The following is a 19,694-nucleotide window of genomic DNA, read 5'->3' as shown; positions in this document are numbered from 1 at the left end:
CTTGCATTTCTAAATCAATTTATGACCCATTTATTGAATTTAACTAATCCATATAATAACATAATTCATCAAATATGAGTTGAAAAATGGGTTTATAACACATTTTGATATGTCTACCTATGTTTACGCGAGGATAAACACCTCCACACAGGGGAGGGATCACTATTCCACCAATACCTACCGCACCCTGTTTAGCCACGCTCTCTCGTATGTCTCTCTCTATCCGATGAGCTCCTCTGTGGACGACAAGCGCTCAAACTTTCTAGCGTTGAGTAGCGAGATGTGATTATGAGGGAGGAACGGAGATGTTAGGCGGATGACCGGACTAGTAGTTAAATGAGAATGCCTGAGTGTTCTAATAGCGTATGAAACGTTGACATACAAAGTGATATATATTTTGATGAACTCGGATTGTGGAAACCTATTTCATATGAAAATAACTAGATTATATAAGTCTCACATAGAAGAACTCAGTTAACACGTGTCATAAGATCCAATATTTTTCAGCACATAAAATTGAGGAAGGTTGGAATAATTTCTTGTGCGACAGCAAATAAGATCCCAATCCATCAATTTTTTGTTGAGAAAACCTCATAATATATTTTGGAATTGGCAAAACTATCAATGATTTATATTGATCTAGATAAATGCAAGAGTTGTTTGTGTTTCAAGTATCCGCTTCAAGAGGATCTTTGATATAATCGGTGGAAAGATTCTAAGTGACAAGGAAAACCTACTTTAACAAGTTTAGAAGAATATGGAGTTCATTTAGACTTGAAAATATCAATATATTAAGTTTTTAGGACCTTCACTACTAACGTAATTGAAGTGCCTTGAGATGAATAGTTGAATATAACTAGAGAACCTAGATATAACTGGGGAGCCAGATATATCCTGATATGAACAGATGCACACTTAAGCTGAACATCAGCAAAGTACCGTGAAGGATGGACATGAACAGATGCACACTTAAGCTGAACATCAGCAAAGTACCGTGAAGGATGGATATAAGCAGAAGCATGTCTAGAATGTGATATCATCAATAAATGAAATGTTGGATATAACCAATGACTGAACATAAGTGGAACATTTATACCACATGCAGCAATAATTTTATCATGATCTTCAAGATTAAGCCATTTCTTTATGGTGAAATGTCATCGTCGATCTGTACACTTCTCTCTCGAAATTAAAACTAGCCCCCTCGTCTTTTCTTTTTTCAAAACTACCCCGATGCTTCAATTCCCTCCCCCTCCCCCTCCCGCAAAAAAAAAAAAAAAAAAAAAAAAAAAAAAAAAACCTCCCTTCTCTCCTTTTTAGGGTTCAAAACATGTCTACTTTTGGCCGCTCATGATTTTAATTTGATATGACATGCAATCCCCTTTTTGCAAAAAAGAGTTACGGACTTTTGAGAGGATCTTCTCCGTTGCACTTCTTTTTACTTGAGTTAATCTGTTTTCACCATGTCAAAACTAGGAGACTCCGTTAGGACATTATTTTTCAATTAGTTTCGCTTCTTCTTTTTTGTCAGTATCTCCCTATCACTCCCTATGTTTGCTGCCTTTGCGGCTTACCACAAACATCCAGCAAGGTCCACTTCCCCCAGTTTTCAATCTTTATCATCTATAAAACTAACTCTCGTTGGTGGTGGATTTCGTCGCGATAACCCTAGCATAAGTTTATTAGTCACATCTTGTCGCTCATCAAAATCGCCGAAGCTTGGTGCTAGGGAAGTGTTAAGCCTAGCGTAAGCTTATTTGAATTGCTCGACGATAGGGTCATGGGCCTTATGCAATCTTCACATATACTTGCTTTTTTCGCTCTTTATGCTACTTGCATCCTCAAAAACCGTCCAATCTCGATGAGCACAGAGCATGTGATGAGCCAAACAGTCTAAAGTACCCAAACTTTCCACCGTCTTCACATCATCATTGAATCCCACAATTCATCCTCAAAATAACAATTCCCAACCAAACAAAATAAAAGAAAAACTCCAGTCCATACTTCAGTCGGACTAAATTACATGACGACCTCACGGAAAAAGAGAGAGAATTTGCGTAGAAGAACTCATAATCCAACCGGTTCAACATCATCTCTGTCAAAATCATCGCGGGGTTGGCTGCCATAAATGCCGGCACCTTCAGCATCAACCCTGCTCTTCCCGAACTTGAACCAACACCTGGCTCTCGACCCGTTGCATGGTCCAATCCTAACGGGTCTTACCCAATTCAGCTCGCTTCTTGTACCCAGAAACTGTAAATTTAAGACCGGACAAGAAGACGGCGAAGGAGGAGGAGGAGGAGGTGGTCTTGAGGTGAAGGGCAGGTGTCGGATACTACATGAGATTGAAGCCATCATCACTGTGAATGAAGCTAAAGCCCTCTCTCAGGAGGGAAAAAAGAGGAATCTGCGTCGCCTGCAAGTTTTATCCACTCGCATCTACACCGCTAAGGCCCTTCCGGGGCCGAATGAACCCGAATCTATTCGGGCGTACCTCAGCACACCCGTGCGCGCCATGAACCTGAGCTCAGATGGTTCAGGCCCGCACCACAGATGGTACCGTAACTACGTGGAGGCAACCACCACCGATGCCCACATCCACCTCTCGCAGCAGCTGTTCACTGTGGAGTAGTGGCTGGCCCGTGACGTGATGCCGTACGAGCTCACCGCGATCAGGAATCACTGTCCGTCTGGTCCAGATGGGGTTGGCGGCGGCGGTAGATGAAGCCGCATGTGGTGGCTGTGGTCGGCGGTGGTGGTAAGATCGAGTCGCGTGGTGGCAGAGGCTGTGATGTAGGGATGTCGTGGACATTGTCATGGTAATTCAATTAAATAAAAAAACTAATGTCGTTCACTAGTCACAGTGGTGTGGTGTTACCGTGGAGTCTTGCGTTGCTTTTCTACAAATGTAAAACAGAAGAAATGTATATAGAAAAAAAAAAATGGTCACTTAAAATGGTAACATTCCTCACAAGTGTTCCTGGAACAATTTTTTGTTTTTCTAACAAAGGAACAAAAAAAAAACAATGCGTTTACATTTGCGTCCCGAAACAAAATTAGAGCAAAAAAAGAAACATAAAAAAGTTGATTCTTATTCCATAAACAATTTTGAAGAAACGCTTCTTCTCTCTCTTCTCTTTTCTTCTTCTTTTCTTCTTCTTTTTTATTCTTTTTCTTTAGGATGGGGCCTCGCCATTTAGCTGGCGAGGCCGTCGAGGCCGGCGGACGCCGTCAAGGGTCGGCGACCTTACAAGCGTCGCCCGGCCCCCGGCGAGGCCGAGCCTCGCCCAACCACGGCGAGGCTCGGCCTCACCGGGGCCTACGAAAAAAAGAAAAATAAAAAGAAAGGAAAAAATGAAAGATAAAATAAAAATGTTTAAAAAATTAAAAGAAACAAAAAAGAATAAAATTTACCAAACGTGTTTCTATTCATTTTTTATTCCCGGAACAAACGTTACCAAAAGCGTTCTTTTGTTTAGAAATTGTTAAAATAAAAACACTTTTTATTTATTTACCGGAACAAAAAAAAAAAAAAATTCGCACCCTTAACCTTGAGAGGCACTCAAGAGAATTTAAATGTTTTTCACTCACTTAGAAATTCAATGAGATGAGTTGTTATAGGTATTCTCAAAATATAATATGTAAATAAGGAAGAAATCATTACTGTACTTATTTTTTTTGTTTTGAAGAAAATTACTTCGTCACAAAATTAATATTTATTTTATAAGAATCAACATAGGGTTAGGTATCATGTGGTCATATATTATTGAATTATTCCTTTTTAACTTTATTCTTTAACTTATAATATCCTAAGATTGATTTTGTAATTTGTTAAGTCCCTACATCTTTGTATATGAGATTCAAATGAATGGATAATTTTTTGTTTTCTAATTCATTATACATATTTAGTCTTTTTTTTTTTTTAATTGTTACCATACATTACCAATATCACTTATCCGAATTCTAGTCACTAGAGAATCCTTTTAGAGCAATTGGATTTAAGCAAAAAGAATGAGAAGCCATTCGAAAGCAATATAATTTCGTTATTAGTCTTAAAGCCAATATTTATTGTGTTTTTTCCATATTAAAAAAAAATTAAATTGATCTTTTGAATGACATTAACTTCTTCTTTTTTCGCTAGGGGTTATATTATTTTGCTTGCAGGTATCTATATTTTGGTATTCGATTTATTCTAAAATTTTGTGTTTTCTATGTTATTTTTTATTTTCTCATATGAAGGAATTTGATGGGATTTTGAAGTGGATTTTCCAATTTTAACTTTTTTGAAGGAAACCAATTAAACAGGTTAATAGGTTTCCTTGAAAAAAAAAATTGTGGTGGAGAACCCACCGTTTGGATCTAGAATCTAACGGTACCGTTGCCCAACCTTTTCCCTTTAATAAATGATGTGCCTCTGATTTAGTAAATCTCATGTATCTAGGTAACTTTCTTTCTTTTCACTGTGTACTTATCATGATGATGACATGCCCTTTAATTGTCTGGAATTGCGTTATATCTCATAAAATAGTTGACTGAAGGACAATTAAATGAATTTAATCTATATCAAACTATATCTAGCCTGACGAAAACCACGTGAGACCAACTATTTCGAACGTCTCGTATTTAATCTAGCCCATGTACTCCATAACTCCTATTCACTTTACAATCTTCTCTTAAGCATGAATAAAGACGTCCTCATCGATGTCTCACTTATTTCAATATAGAAATCAATGATCTCCTTACAAATAATTAATTATATATGGATTTATCAAAAAATTAGTGAGATCAAGAGATAATAACATGGCTTATGTAACTATTTATTTATTATGTCATTGAAAAAAAAAAGGCGGTTCCTACTTTTGATTAGACCAAAAAGAAAAAAAACTATCTACATATTGCACCTTGATTTTGTCAATGTTGATTAAATATACTATCAAATGAAAAACTTGTATATGGAGGAGAAGGACGAAAATACTAAATTACTAACAAAAATTGATAGTCAAACAACCAGTAACTCAACAAAATATTTTAAGTGAAGTCCAATTTGTCCTCCTTTGCAAATCAATTCTAAATAGTTTAATGTAGTCTCAAGTCATGCCTATTTATTTGGGAGATGCACTACAATTTATTTCTTTTTCTAGATCGCCATGTAACATAATGTCATAATTCGCTCGAGATATTGTCATCTTTTATCCATCATATTTTGTCTAAAAATTGATAACATTGATCAATCATGCATGTTTATTACTAAATTGTATCGCTTCTTCAAGAGGCGCCTTTTATAAGTTAGATTCAAATCCATATACGTCATTCAAAGGCACTCTAACACCCTCGATAGGCGAGTCCATTTACTCCTATCTCCATCCCCATTCTAGAAGTTGAGCAACGATATATAAGGGGTGAGCTCACAAGAACCATCATGCCCTTTGTAAATGAGTCCATTTATTTTTACTTCTATCACCATTTTAGAAGTCTAGCGAAGAAATTGTTACATAAACGTGTCACTAAGGTTGAATCCACATACATTATCTAGAGACACTAAGGTTGAATTTGCAAGAGGTGAACTTATGAAAAAGCTATCTGATCCGACGGTATGAATTTATTTTAATATATATACTAAATTACTTAATAATTTTGTTCACACTAGCGTCGACATTAATGGTCACGTGACTCGGGTCACAGATTGAATTGGGCGCAATTCTAGTTGAGTGGCCGCGGGTTCTCAGAAAGCTGAATGATGTGGAGTGAGTTTGGACTCTTTCGGCCTCAATCTCCGGCAGAGACATGGAAAGATAAGTCAAGGAATAAGGATGAAGACGTAACTGGATGCAGAGAGAGAGAGAGAGAGAGAGATATGGAAGACATTCATGCCGCTTGCAAACATCACAGTCCATTTACATTAGTTTTCAAAGAAGAAAATGAATTATCTACATTGAGTTCCATGTCATCAGAAATTAATTGTTTCGAAGGAATTTGGGTTTGATTCTCCCTTGATCAATGGTTGCATCGAATTGTACTAATCAGTATTAATATTTCCAAAGTATTTATTATATTACCGTAGTTTTGATGGAAAATTCAAAAGATACAAAGCGCCCAAAATCACTTTCATCCCATCCCCCCTCTCTCTGTGTCTCTCTCTGTCTCTGCAACGACATGACTGAGATAGATGTTTTGACTTTTCTTTCTTCCAGCCTCCACTGGGGCGGTCAACTGCCTCGTACGAGGGGCAAATGCTATCTTCCATTCTCAACGTCCATTACTGAGATACAAGTTTTGACTTTTCTTTCTTCAAGCCTCCAATGGGGGCCAAAGTAGAATGCAACCCACGCAATTGACTTCGGTCAACTGCCTCGTACGAGGGGCAAATGCTGTCTCCCATCCTCACCGTCCGTCATAATATTGATAGCCCACCTAACCCCAGCTCTCGTCGCTTTAACCTCACGGAATGGACTTTACGGAAAATCCCACACCGGTTTGTCTTGACTTGTCCAAAGTCTCTTTTGACCTAACAAAACTTTTATACTAGTCTTTTTCACTATTCAAGGCAGGAAAAACCCATTAAAAATTTCAAGTTATGCTCGTTATATCATATTTATCTTAATTTTTTTCAAGACATCAAAAATTCTACATTTGTTTTATGCTAAGGTTCTATAATATCTACCCACATGGACGTGAGACAACAAATGGTGTTGACATGATGTGAAATAAAAATGACGTTTTGATTTGATAGAAACTAAATGTGTTACATAGATACAAATTTAGATTTTTTGTGTCACAAGAAAAATTTTAAATTAAATGTGTTAGAGCAGGTACACATTATGGTTTTTGATAATAAAAAAATCAAGATAAATTTGTTACAATAGACATAGTTTTAAGTAGGGGTGACAAATGGATGGGTTGGGTTAGGTATGGGTCGGATCGAAAATAAGTTGACCCATTTAACCAATTTTGACCTATATTCTTGTAGTGTAAATCTAGTGACTCGTACTCAACCCGACCCGTATTCGACCCATACCCGATCCAATCCGTATTGCTAAAACCTACTCTCTCTTTTTGGTCGGTCCTACTCTAATCCTATTCTACCACTCACTCTCAAACTTTTGCCTTGCCTCCTTGTAGGGTGTGGGAGTCGAAACCCTCCGAAATGAAATCATCCCCACCCCCAGAAGGTGGGATTTGAACCCCCATATCCCATTTCCAAGTTGGAAGAGTGACCAGGGGCGAACCCCAGTGGTTAAAACCTACTTATTGTTAAAATATTTTTATGCAATACAATTTTTTAACAATTTTTTTGCAATACAAATTTAATGGAAAATTATTATTATTATTATTTTTAAATATAATTTTTAATTATTTTATTATTTTAAAATATAATTTTTTTTATTTTTTTATTTTTTATTTTTAAAAATATAATTTTTATGATTTTTATTTTTTAAAATATCATTTTTAATTTTAATGATTATTTTCTTTTTCTCTTTTCTTTTTTTTTTTCTTCTTAATTACGACGACGGCCGGTGATCGGCCACAAGTGACTTCGAGTTCGCCGACATTGAGCGGGGCTCGATCTCACCGATCCGGCGGGGCGGCGGAGGCGACTTGGAGGCAAGCCACGGTGGCGAGTGGCGAAGGCAGCTCGGAGGCGGCGGCAAAGGTGAAGGTCAAAGGGCTGTTCATGTTTTTAGGTTTTAAAAATGGGTCAAAAATGGGTCGAAATATGTGACCAATTTTCGACCCATATAAACTCGAACTTAAAATGAGTCGAGTGTGGGTTATGGCCCATTACAACTTCATAGCCCACATTTGACCAATTTATGAAAAATATGGGTGCTGCTACCTTTAGTTTTCAGTTTTTGGTATCATTTTCCTTTATCAACTCTATATGTTTTAATATCACCGGCTGTGGTGGCTCCGCTGGGTAGGCTTTAGTGATCCTTTGCGAGAGAGGTGAGAGGTTTACAGCCCTTACAACGCAAGAGGGCTGGTGAAGTTACTTGGTGACTTACCCAGTGGCATGGGGTGGTGGTTTCCCCATGTTGCCCCTAGGTTCTACCCATTGGCTATCGACTTTCGAGATTTCCTGGGTCACCAAAAAAAAAAAAAAAACTCTATACGTTTTAATCACCGCCCGCAGTAGCACAGCTGGCTTGGGCTCTTTCTCCCTCATGAAAGGGAGAAGTTCGAATCCCAGAGGCATCGTTAGGGATTCTTACCTGAAGTACTGTCGTCTAGGAATTCATATAAACTTACGCTAGGCTTAACACTCCCTAACAACGACCATGGCAAGTCAAAGCTTCGACGACTTGATGAGTAACAAAATATGACAAATAAGCTTACACTAGGGTTATCACGACGAAATCCACCACCAAGCTACTAGAGTTAGCTCTAGTGATGATAAAGAGTGAAAACCGGCAGAGTGGACCTTGCTGGATGTCGGTGGTAAGCCGCAAAGGTGGCAACCATAAGGAGGTGATCGGGAGGTACTAAAAAAGCAAGCAAAACCAATGCAAAAATATGTCCAAACTGGGTCTCCAGGTTTTGACGTAGTGAAAACAGATCAACACAGGTATAAAGAAGTTAAATGGAGAAGATCCTCTCAAAAGTCTGAAACTCTTTTTGCAGAAAGGGGATTGCATGTCATACTGAGCAAAACCAATTAAAATCACGAGCGGCCAAAACTCGACAAATTTGGGCCCTAAAAATGGGGGGATCGAAGGATCGAAGCATCGGGACAGTTTTGAACAAAAAAAATAAAAGAAGAGGAGTAGTTTTAACAAGACAGACGTGGAGGGATTGGCGATGACATTTCCCCGGTAAAGAAATAACACAATCTTCAAGGTCGTGATAAAATTGTCGTCGCAGGTAGTATAAATGTTTTGCTTATATTCTCACATTCACATTGGTCATTCCGTTGCTTGTACAGTCAGTCCATTTTTAGATGTAGCCTTCCCCGGGCCAGAAATACATACATGATCCTGCAAAGAGCGAGTGGGGACCATCATCCTCCTGGCAAATTAGGTTCTCAATTAAGTCTTTAGTAATTATATGTCATTATCTTATAAAACTTTAGGTAGATTATATTTAATTATTAGTGTATTGAAGATGTCTTTTATCTAGCTATCTATGTAAGTTCCTACATTTAACAAATATATGCATTCCATTCTTAAGTACAGAGATTAAATCCAATAATGTCAGGATTTTTTTTTCCAATTCAAAAGTCCTTGATCTCCTTAAAAATAACTAATTATTTATGGATTTATTGACAAATAACCAAGGTCATGAGATGACAACGGGGCTTATGTATCTATGTATCTATTATGTCGTGGAAAAAGAGGGTTGCTCCTTTTGATTTTTTTTTTTTTAAACTATCTACATATTGCACTTTAATTGACATAATATATTATCAATTGAAGAACTTGTATATGATGGAGAAGGACGAAAATACTAAATTATTAACAAAATTGGTAGTCAAATACCCAACAACTCAACAAAATATTTTAAGAGGGGTGAAGTCCCATCTGTCCTCGTTTACAAATCACTTATGTCTGCATCCTTATCCTTATCTTTCCCAGTCTCCGCTTGACGTTGAGGACGAAACAATCCAAACCCACTTTCACATCATTCAGCTTTGAGCCCGTTTGGTTTGGCTTTTGGAGAATGCATTTGTCAAAATGCAAATACCTTTAGGTGAATGGAGTTTTAAAATGCAAATATCGTTTGGTAAAATTTACATTGGGATATAATTTTGGCTAAAATACCGTTTAGTAAAATTTACACTTGTAAATAACTTTTATTAAATTAAAAAAATTATTATTATTATTTTTTTTAAGTCCGACCCACCGGATCGCCGGATCCAACGGCCGGACCACAGGATCGGCGACTAGATGGCCGGGCGCGACCCGGTGACGGTCACACCGAGGTCGCGTCGCCGAGGTCACACGACCCGTGCTACGTCACCGGGGTCGCGCGACCTCAGGTGACGCGGGTCGCGCGACCCGAGCCATCGGTGGCTGGGTCACGCAACCTGACGTCGCCGAGGTCCGGCGACGGTCGCCAGGGTCGGGCGACCCTTAGGCAGCGGTCGCCGACGCGCTGGGACCCCTTGGCGGCGGTCGTCGGCCTCCGTGCGGTGGTTTTCCTCGCTTGATGAGCAGTTCCCTCGAAGATGAACAGTACCTAAACTTGCATTCTCAAAATACAACTTCCCAAAGCACCTCCGGACCTCCATTTTGCTAAAGTCCCTTAGAGCCACTTGGAGATGCAATTGCATCTCACCAAAGTCGCCCTAAAACCGAACCAAACACGTTTGCATTTGGCCAAGGGACTTTGGAGTCCAAATACTCATCTCCAAAGCTAAACCGAACAAAGCCTTTGTGTCCAATTTTATCCTCGACGCGAGTCACATGACCATTAATATCGGCACTCATGTGAGCAAAATTATTCATTAAAGTCAATATATATATATATATATATTCGGACGGTCGATTCGATAGCTTTCTCGTGATCTCACCCCCTTGCAAATTCAACCCTTCACTGGACTTCTAGAATGGCAATGGAATAGGAATAGTGGACTTACCCATGGAGAAGGTGATAGTGTCTCCAGTTTTAATCTAATTTGTGAGAGGCGCATTTGGAAGAAATGATACAATTTGTCATCGAAAACTGCAATACTAAACATGCCCAAGTGAGAATACTTATCAATGTCAGGCCAGTGTATGATGGATAAAATAGAATAATATTTGGAGTAAATTAAGTTATAGTGTTATACAGCAATTTAAAAAAAGAAATTGATTGCATTGTATCTCCCAAAAAATAGGTGTAATTCAAGCAAAACGTTTGAGAGCGTTTGATCCTTCCTTACACCGATGGACCGTCGCATCGAATTGCACGAATCAATTTTGATATTGCAAAAGTATAACTATTATTACCGTAATTTTGGTGGAAAATTCAAAGCTATGAGCACCACCAAAATCACTTCCATCCCATCTCTCTCTCTTTCTCTCTCTCTCTACAATGACGTCACTGGGATTCATGTTTTGACTTTTGTTCCTTCCAGTCTCCACGTGGACCCAATTAGAACGCAACATTGACTTTGGTTAACGACCTCGTACGAGGGGAAATGATATCTTCCATCCTCACCGTCCATCTTGCGCCTCTGCCCACCCAAGTCACCCCAACTCCTGTCGCTTTAACACAAAGGAATGGGACTTTAGTGCTCTTTTGACTTTAAGGAAAATCTCGCACCGTTTTCCTTGACTTGGTCAAAAATTGGACCTTGCGAAAACTAAGGTATGAATATTATATGTTCTAGAACTATAAAATATGTCGCGTGGGAGACAATTCCAAATTGTAGATGTTCATAACTCGGACCTGGAATTTCAACATGCAATAATCCGACTTGTACTGAATTTTCCAAAAAGAAAATTTGATGTTTTGCCTTCCAAGCTTTCAATGGTGCTGTTGAACCTAATCTCGATTGTGTTTTTCTTATTAAAAAAAAAGTATGTGATCATAAAATTGCTTAGATTTGACTTTGGTGACTGTAGTCCAATAAATCATCCATATGACCAAACATCCATCATTTGCATGTTGCTGTATAAACAGCATGATACATGAGAAAATTATTGCATAGACTTAGCCTCGTTGATTGTTTAAATTGATCACATACTAAGAAACAATGAAACAACAAGTCCTCCATGGAAAGATTAAAACGCAAGTTCTCACCATATGCCATTAATTAGAATGACCCTATATATTTCGATAATTTTGTGATATTTTTAGCAATGCATTAAGGTCAACAAAATTTGTGGTACGACAATGTCCAGGTGGTTCGCTTAATACCGTTAAGATTCCAACACAAGCAGGACCTTGCTTACATTTGTAGCCACTGGATCCCACCATTTGAACATCAATAACAAAGAGAAAATATTGGAAATTCAAGGGGCGTAAACGTTAAACGTGCGACGGAACCTAATCCCATATTTTAGATTATTTTCGCCGATGCACTTAGCATTATTTTTATTATAATTATTTACCAAATCAGACGGTCTAGATTCATTTTAATGAACATGCTAAATTTTCCTAGTACTTTCTGAAAAAATATTAGGTACTCGTCTTGTCATCCGACGAGCCACCACTCGGCTCCACCTCCGCCGTCTCGAAGTCGGTTGGTCGGACGAGGGCACGGTGGCTCGTCCGACGAACCACCGCAGCGGTTTGACGGGGGCTCGGTTGGAGCGAGAGAGGGAGCGGCGGAGAGAGAGAGAGAGAGAGAGAGAGAGAGAGAGAGAGGGCGTGCTGGGGAGAGGAGAGAGAGAGAGCGTGAAGGTGAGGAAGAAGAGAGAGAAAGCGCGTGCAGAGAGGAGAGAGTAGAGTAGAGTTTTCAAATTAGCCTGACATTGGTCCCATGTGGACACATGTCGAAATCTCATAACCTTCCTATTTATATGCCGGCACATGAGACCGACGTAATATTTTCTTATAGTTCCCACAACAAAAATTCATAGGAGGGCAGACTGCCCTCTTCTCCTTTCCCATAATTCCCTGCCCCCTGCGGCAAGACAAGTTTTGATGAAGAACTCATTTTCAGGTTGATGACTTCCTTGGCCTGGCAACTTCAACATCGTACAAACACCGTTCACATGGAAAAGATGAACTTTAAGTATTGTTAGCTTATACGGTCAGTCCATCTTTAGATCTAGCCCTCCCCAGAAGTACATTCACACGCCTGCAAAAAGCTAGTGTGGACCATCATCGGCCTGGCAAAAGTAGGTTCTCGATTTAAGGCTTTAATAATTATCTATCATTATCTTATAAAACTTTAGGGTGATCTCATTTAATAACTGGTGTATTAGAGATGTCTTTTATCTAGCAATCTATGTTAGTTTCTACGTTTAACAAATATTTGCCTTTCATTCTAGGTACAGATATTAAATCCAACAATGTTAGGATTTTTTTCAGTACAAAAATCGCTAATCTCTTAATAAATAAATAATTTTTTATGGATTTATTGACAAATAACCGAGGTCATTAGATGATAAGGGGGCGTATGCATCTATTTATCGATTATGTCCTAAAATTGAGGTTCCTACTTTTGACTAGACAAAGAAAAACTAGCTATATATTGGCCTTTACTTATGTCAATGTTGATTAGAAATATTCTCAATTGAAGAACTTGTATATGAAGGAGAAGGACAAAAATACTAAATTACTAACAAAATTGGTAGTCAAATATCCAACAGCTCCACAAAATATTTTAAGTGTATTGATGTCCAATTAGTCCCCGTTTGCAAATCACTTTTAATGTAGTAATTTCTGGTGACATGGAAGTCAATGTAGAGAAGTCACTTTCCTCGATGAAAACTTATGCAAATTGACTGACGTTTGCAAGTAGCATGAATGTCTTCCATCTCTCTCTCTCTAGCATCCAGTTACGTCTACATCCTTATCCTTATCTTCCCAGGTCTCCGCTTGAGGTTAAGGACGAAAGAGCCCAACGTTTCTAGAATTTCGTCCAATTCAATTTATGACGCAAAGTGACGCAGCGCAAACGTGAACAAAGTTATTAAGTTGATTTAGTAGATATATATTAAAATAAAGTCAGACCATCAAATTCGATAGTTCTCACATGAACTCACCCCTTGCAATTCAATTCAGTATATAAATTATGTTTACGTAATAATTTATTCATGAGACTTCTGGAATTGCAATGGAGGTATGAATAAATGAACTCGCCCACTAAAGACGTGACAATTCTCTAGATAATGCGTGTGGATTCAAATATAATTTGTAAAAGGTGTCTTATGAAGAAATGATACAATTTGGCGTCGGGAACTATAATATTAAACGTGCCCATTTGAAAACACTATCAAATTTGGTGGCCTTCTAGAGACATAACCGTTAGAGTCGGTGTACGATAAATTAATCAAGGCAACATGTTGAGTAAATTGAATTAGAGCATTACGCAATGACCTAAAAAGAAAAAAAATCATTTGCATTTCCTCTCCCGAATAAGTAAGCGTAACTCAAGTGAAATGTTTCGGAGGGATTTGATTCCTCCTTACGCCGTTGAATCAAATTGTACGAATCAAAATTTCAAATTTCGAAATTATTACTTTTATTACCGTAATTTTGATGGATAATTCAAAGCAATAAGCACCACCAAAGTCCCCTTCATCCCATCTCTCTGTCTCTGTCTCTCTCTCTCTCTACAGCGACATCACTGAGACACATGTTTTGACTTTTCTTCTTCGAGTCTCCACCTGGAGCCAAATTAGAACGCAGCCGACGCAGTTGACTTCGGTCAACGCCCTCGACCGAAGGCAAATGCCATCTTCCATCCTTACCGTCCGTCTTACTCCTCCGTCGCCCCTGAAGAAATATTGATGGCCCAACTACCCCCACCTCCTGTCTCTTTAACCTCACGGCATGGACTTTAAGGAAAAATCCCACACCGGTTTATCTTGACTTGTAAAAAATATCGCTTTTGACCTTTCAAACTATATAATAGCTTTTCATGATTTAACATACCAATTTTTATATGTTTCAAAACTTTTAGATATGTCACGAGGAATGAAATTTAAAATTTTAAGCGTCCAAAACGTGATCCCCGAAATTCAATTTGCAATGGTGCGGTTTGCATTAAATTTTTAAAAACAAGATAATATTTCACCTTCCAAACTTTCAATTTTGCTTTTGAATCTAATAATCTCAATTACATTCTTCCCCCAAAAAAAGGTGATTATAAAATTGCTCAGATTACATATTACTCAAAAATTAAATGTCATTGTGTAGACTACATGATGCTTTTTATAATTAACTATATCAATTACATATTAAGAAATAGTGAGAAGAGCGAATCCTACATAAAAAATGGCAATTTCCCAAAAATCCAGCTAGAGCTACCATACAAATTTCCCTTTTTTTTTTCTCCGCAAATTAAACCAATTGGCAGCCCAAACATGCTCATGCAGCAGCCCCTACGAATTTCTTCCATTTTCTTCACCAAATAAACCAAATTGGCATCCAAAATTCCTCTAATTCAGCCCACAAAGTCCAAGCATCAACCAATGGTCAATTTTCCCTCATTTCCTTCACAAACAAAATATTTTTGGTGGCCTACTTACCACACCAAGCTATCCATACGAATTCTTCTTATTTTAATTTGTCGAATTTGATTTTTCCGCACAATTACGGGTAGGAGTGTGCAAAATACCGAGGAACCGCCCGGACCGCCCAGAACTAGATCGGACCACCCGGAATCGGCGGTTCTTTAGGGAACCGGTGGGTATCGGTCCGGTTCCCGTTCCATGGGTGGATCTACCCACCTGCCCACCGGACCGAGATCGGAACCTTTTTAATATTAAAAAAAAAATTACTAAAAAGAAACCCTATATCTCATCTCACTCCTTTCTAGGGTTGTGCAAAATACCTAGAACCATCTGGACCATATTTGTAAATTCACTACGTTTACTTCTCCCGCCGTCCACATCTCCACGTACTTAAATTTGTTTTTTTTTTTTTCGTTGGCTTGCTTTGATGTCACATAGTCATTCTATGTTGAAAACCAAAAAATTTTTGCATCAAGATCGGTTTCATGGATCCACCTGGGAATCGGACCGGACTGGCGGTTCGGTTCCTGGGTGGATCGATGCAACAAACAGGTGGATTCCGGTTTCAGTTTTTCGAAACCGGTCCTTAGTGGGCGGTTCCCAGTTCTAGGTCGGGAACCGCCCGCTCGGACCATGCACACCCCTAATTCCGAGTTCAACGGAATTTTCCCAAAAGATGGGACGAGGTCCTAAAAATAAATTGTAACACGCTCGAACGTTCAATTTCCGAAACCAAGTTCAATTTTGTGGTTAAAATCAACCGGACATGATTTTAACGCGACCTAATATACCGAGTAGCTTTTAGGGATTTTATCGCGTTTGACCCGTGGTCGATAACTTTCAATCTACGTTTGTGCATGTCTGACTTGTCGGCGATTCTTGTTTGTTGTAAAAATCTCAAGGTTTCAGTTACGAGTACCGAGTACACAATTGATAGAAAATCGGGTTAGTGCCGTTCGATGCGAATTTTGCAATCATGCGGAATCACCCACAATTCAATTACGTCATTCCATCGAATCGACCTATATCTGATCACTTTTCAATTATAATGGTGCCGTATTGACCCTTGCCGATTATCACGGTCGAGCAATCGATTTCTGATTGAATTCTCAAGTTTACCGTGTTTATATTCCTTAATGGCTTCACCTAATAGGTTAGTTAACTTGTGAGTGATCAGCTCAGAGAGAAAGAACCATTAGCATGTCGACGAAAAGCCCATTTCATATATTCGAGGCGGGACCGAAAATTCAAGATATCACACCCCTACTAGCTTTGTCTAGCCATTTCCCTTGATTTTTTGTTGAAAAACCTTGCAGATGTGTCTCGCCCCATGCTTTGGCTGAGGGCCCTAGGGTGTCAAGCTCACTTTTCTTCGTCATTTGCTCATGTTGATATCATATTCTATGATAGATTAAGATGTAATGTCGATTCCTATGTTGAATGTCATGCTTGCGAAGTTTGAGACCCAGCGTCAACCGGTTCCAAGGATCGGTCCTTGGATGTGAGTAACCTTATTTCTTTTGCAACTTACATTGTTTAATCTCATATTTTAGTGGAATCACACATTATCATTCACCTGTCACCAAGATTCCATGTTTATTTAGAACTATTTAGTGGGCAAATGAGCACATTTAGCTTACTGTCCAGCAAACCTAATGGGCTAATGGGTCGATTTTGGACAACCCATTGCATTATTGCATCATTCCCGAGTCACATTCGCATGTTCGCTTCATATTTATAGAATTTCATTATGGTTATTAATTTAAATTTATCCAACACGTTTTTTTATATAGTTTAGATATCTAATCATGTTACCATTATTATCATCATATAGCTTTAGGAGACATGCACTCCTTAATCTAGGCCATTTGCAAATTTAATTATTAGCAGCCTCAGGAGTCCTATTCCAGGGTTCAACAACAAGAGAATGAATATTTTTTGCTCGACTCATATTGGGTTTTCTTGTTGCACCTCAATTGCTTTTGATATCATAGTATTTTACTTGGTATGATGTTATTTTGATGGTTAATGTTCTTGTGTTATACAACTTTGATTATGTGTGGTCATGTAGATGTGTTTGCTTTGGATTTTAAAAGTTGGAAAGATCGCATGATTAAATGTTTTCAAGAAAGAGGAAAAGATGCCAAATTAGGCATTAGATAGACATCTAGCACTATTGAGGTCCTAGGCTCGAGTCTCTAATTTGCAAAAGTAAAATGACCTCTCACATTTTACTTGGCCTCTTAGCAGCCTTTAATAGATTGGTGGCCATTCTTAAATTAAAAATAGCGTTACATAATTAACCAAGGAAATCTAGGCTTTTGGAAAACTTGGGCCAATTACTAGCACCACCTCACAAGAGGGATTGTCTACGCTTGCTTGTTAATCCATTAACCATCTTAGGGGTTATTCATTCGGAGGGTCACGACAAGTCTCCCATAACAGAGGCATCAAACAAGAAGCAAGAAAGGTCATGGCTTTAGTAACGTTATGCATGATATAAATCACAAGATCATAAACATCCAATCAGTTCATTTCATGACAATTTTGTTAGATCAATTTGACTCAATTTAGTTCCATATATTCCATTTCCAATGGCTATTAAATTTAATTCACATAAAACTTGTTGCTAAAGTGCACTAAAAGTCATAAACTTGTCACGAATGTGCAATTGAGTCATAAAAATTTCAAAAAGCGTAATCAAATACTAAAACTTATTAAATTAGTACAATCAAATTCTTCGTTGACATTGTCAATTTATCCAACAAAAAATGCATATAAAGCATCTTTAAATTAATTTCTCTCTCCCATATGGCTTTTTTTTTTTTTAATTTCTTCTTCAAAATCTTACTTAGATTAGATTAAAAATAAAAATGCTAAAATTTTATATTTAAAAAAAAAGAAATTCAAGAAAAGGAAAAGAGTAGGGCTCGCTAGTGGGGCACCGCCACCAATTGTCGAGGGGCCAACAGGGGTCGTCGACCATGGGCCGACCCTTACCAATCCAGGAGAGGGTGCCTAGGCCTAACAAGGATGAGGGCGCCCAGTTTTAGGCGACATGGGCCCTACCTTAAGGTTGGTGATGGTGCTTCTTGCACCCTACCATTATTATTTTTTTTCAATTTTTTAAAATAAAATTTTAGCCTTTTAGTTTTTTAATCTAGTTTAAATAAGATTTTGAAGAAGAAAATAAGTTTTAAAAAAAAAGCTTCATAAGAGAAAAAAAAATTAATTTAAAAATGTCATGTCAATGACTCATCACCATGATCAATTTCTAGATTTTCAACTAATTTACAACATCATAAAGTTGAGTCGATTGCTCGTACATGCTACTTTCCTTGTATCTTAAATTTACAAATCTCTTAATGAAAAATGCTTTATTTTGTGAGAACCCCTCTTACACACATTTTACAATTTCTTCCGCAATGTGTTAACATTTGTTTCTTGAGGAGCATGATATAAACAATTATGATCAATCTATTGTGAATAGAACCAACTATTTTTTGATTGATTTCCTCCTGTTCTTTATCTTCTTGTCTTCTTTACCTCTATCCCCAGTGATGGGATCATATAAATTTTGACAAGAAAATATGTCTTTAATCTGAGATGTCCAAATAAAATAATCTGAGGCATTTAACTTAAGCATGGCGTCAATGGTTTCCTCCATCAATGCTAGCTCTGATTCCACTTTGTTGGGGAAAGATGACATCAATTGTTGAGGACTTAAGCCTGTCCAAGATCGATACCTTACCCCCAAACTCAATGAACTAATATCAAATCAATCTCAACGGCAACTAATTACAATATTCCAGTACTATCAACCCCAAACGAGTAAATATAGTGCCGAAAATTAAATACAAAGTAGAAAAATGAGACCCAAAATTTTATGTGAAATAGTCAATCCGGGAAAACCCACAAGGCCACTCAAAAGAATTAATCTCTAGCCAGCAGCCAAAGGCTCAATACATCCACTACAATAATATATCATCACCATAAAGGTAGATTAACAAAAGAGTATGAAAACTCTAATCACAATCCGGGAAGTTAAGAGACAATTTGGGAAAGGATTTCAACGAACAAACTGGATCAACATACCAAAATCACCGCCAATCCCGACATAGTTTCACCTTATCTGCTCCTCTTTGAAGCTGCGCGCGCTCTCAGCCTCTTTCTCTCTTTTCCTTTTCAGCAAGAAAACGCCGCTACTCTCGCTTCTCTACTGCTGCGAAACGTTCGGCCCTCTTTTTCTTTTCTTTTCTGACTTTTTCCTTATTAAAGACGTGCTGGGCCTACGAGTCGGACATAGCCATCACTCTGCATACGTTGAACGAGATCCAACGTGCCCTTGACTTTAATGCTCTCTGCAAGTCTTCGCTTGCGTACAAAAGAAGGGAAAACTCCAGCAAAAGTTGACTTAACTGACTTACGGTATGGGCAACCCAAGTGGCCTACATAATCAAAATCTTTCGTAAATTTAGTTGAATTGCGCGTTGACTTGTGGTCAATACATAGCCAAAGTTCTGATTTGACACACCCCTATATAAATATCTTCTTAATGTCTCTTCTCAGCCAGCCAATCATCCAAAA

At 38.2% G+C, this 19,694-nt stretch overlaps 1 protein-coding gene across 1 annotated transcript; it reads left to right on the top strand.

Moving 5' to 3' along the window:
* Window positions 1-1,974: 1,974 nt before the first annotated feature.
* On the top strand, window positions 1,975-2,819 carry LOC104447478. Its single transcript, XM_010061207.3, has one exon. The coding sequence runs from the start codon at window positions 2,129-2,131 to the stop codon at window positions 2,630-2,632; it is 504 nt and encodes a 167-aa protein (XP_010059509.2). The 5' UTR covers window positions 1,975-2,128; the 3' UTR covers window positions 2,633-2,819.
* Window positions 2,820-19,694: the final 16,875 nt, after the last annotated feature.

This window comes from Eucalyptus grandis, chromosome 5 (genome assembly GCF_016545825.1).
Source record: "Eucalyptus grandis isolate ANBG69807.140 chromosome 5, ASM1654582v1, whole genome shotgun sequence".
NCBI lineage: Eukaryota > Viridiplantae > Streptophyta > Magnoliopsida > Myrtales > Myrtaceae > Eucalyptus > Eucalyptus grandis.
Note: the sequence above shows the minus strand (reverse complement) of the source record. Positions and strands in the feature narration are given on the sequence as shown.

Excerpts from the sequence above, each read along its gene's own strand:
- LOC104447478 (XM_010061207.3), top strand. The coding sequence starts at position 2,129 with ATGCCGGCACCTTCAGCATCAACCCTGCTCTTCCCGAACTTGAACCAA.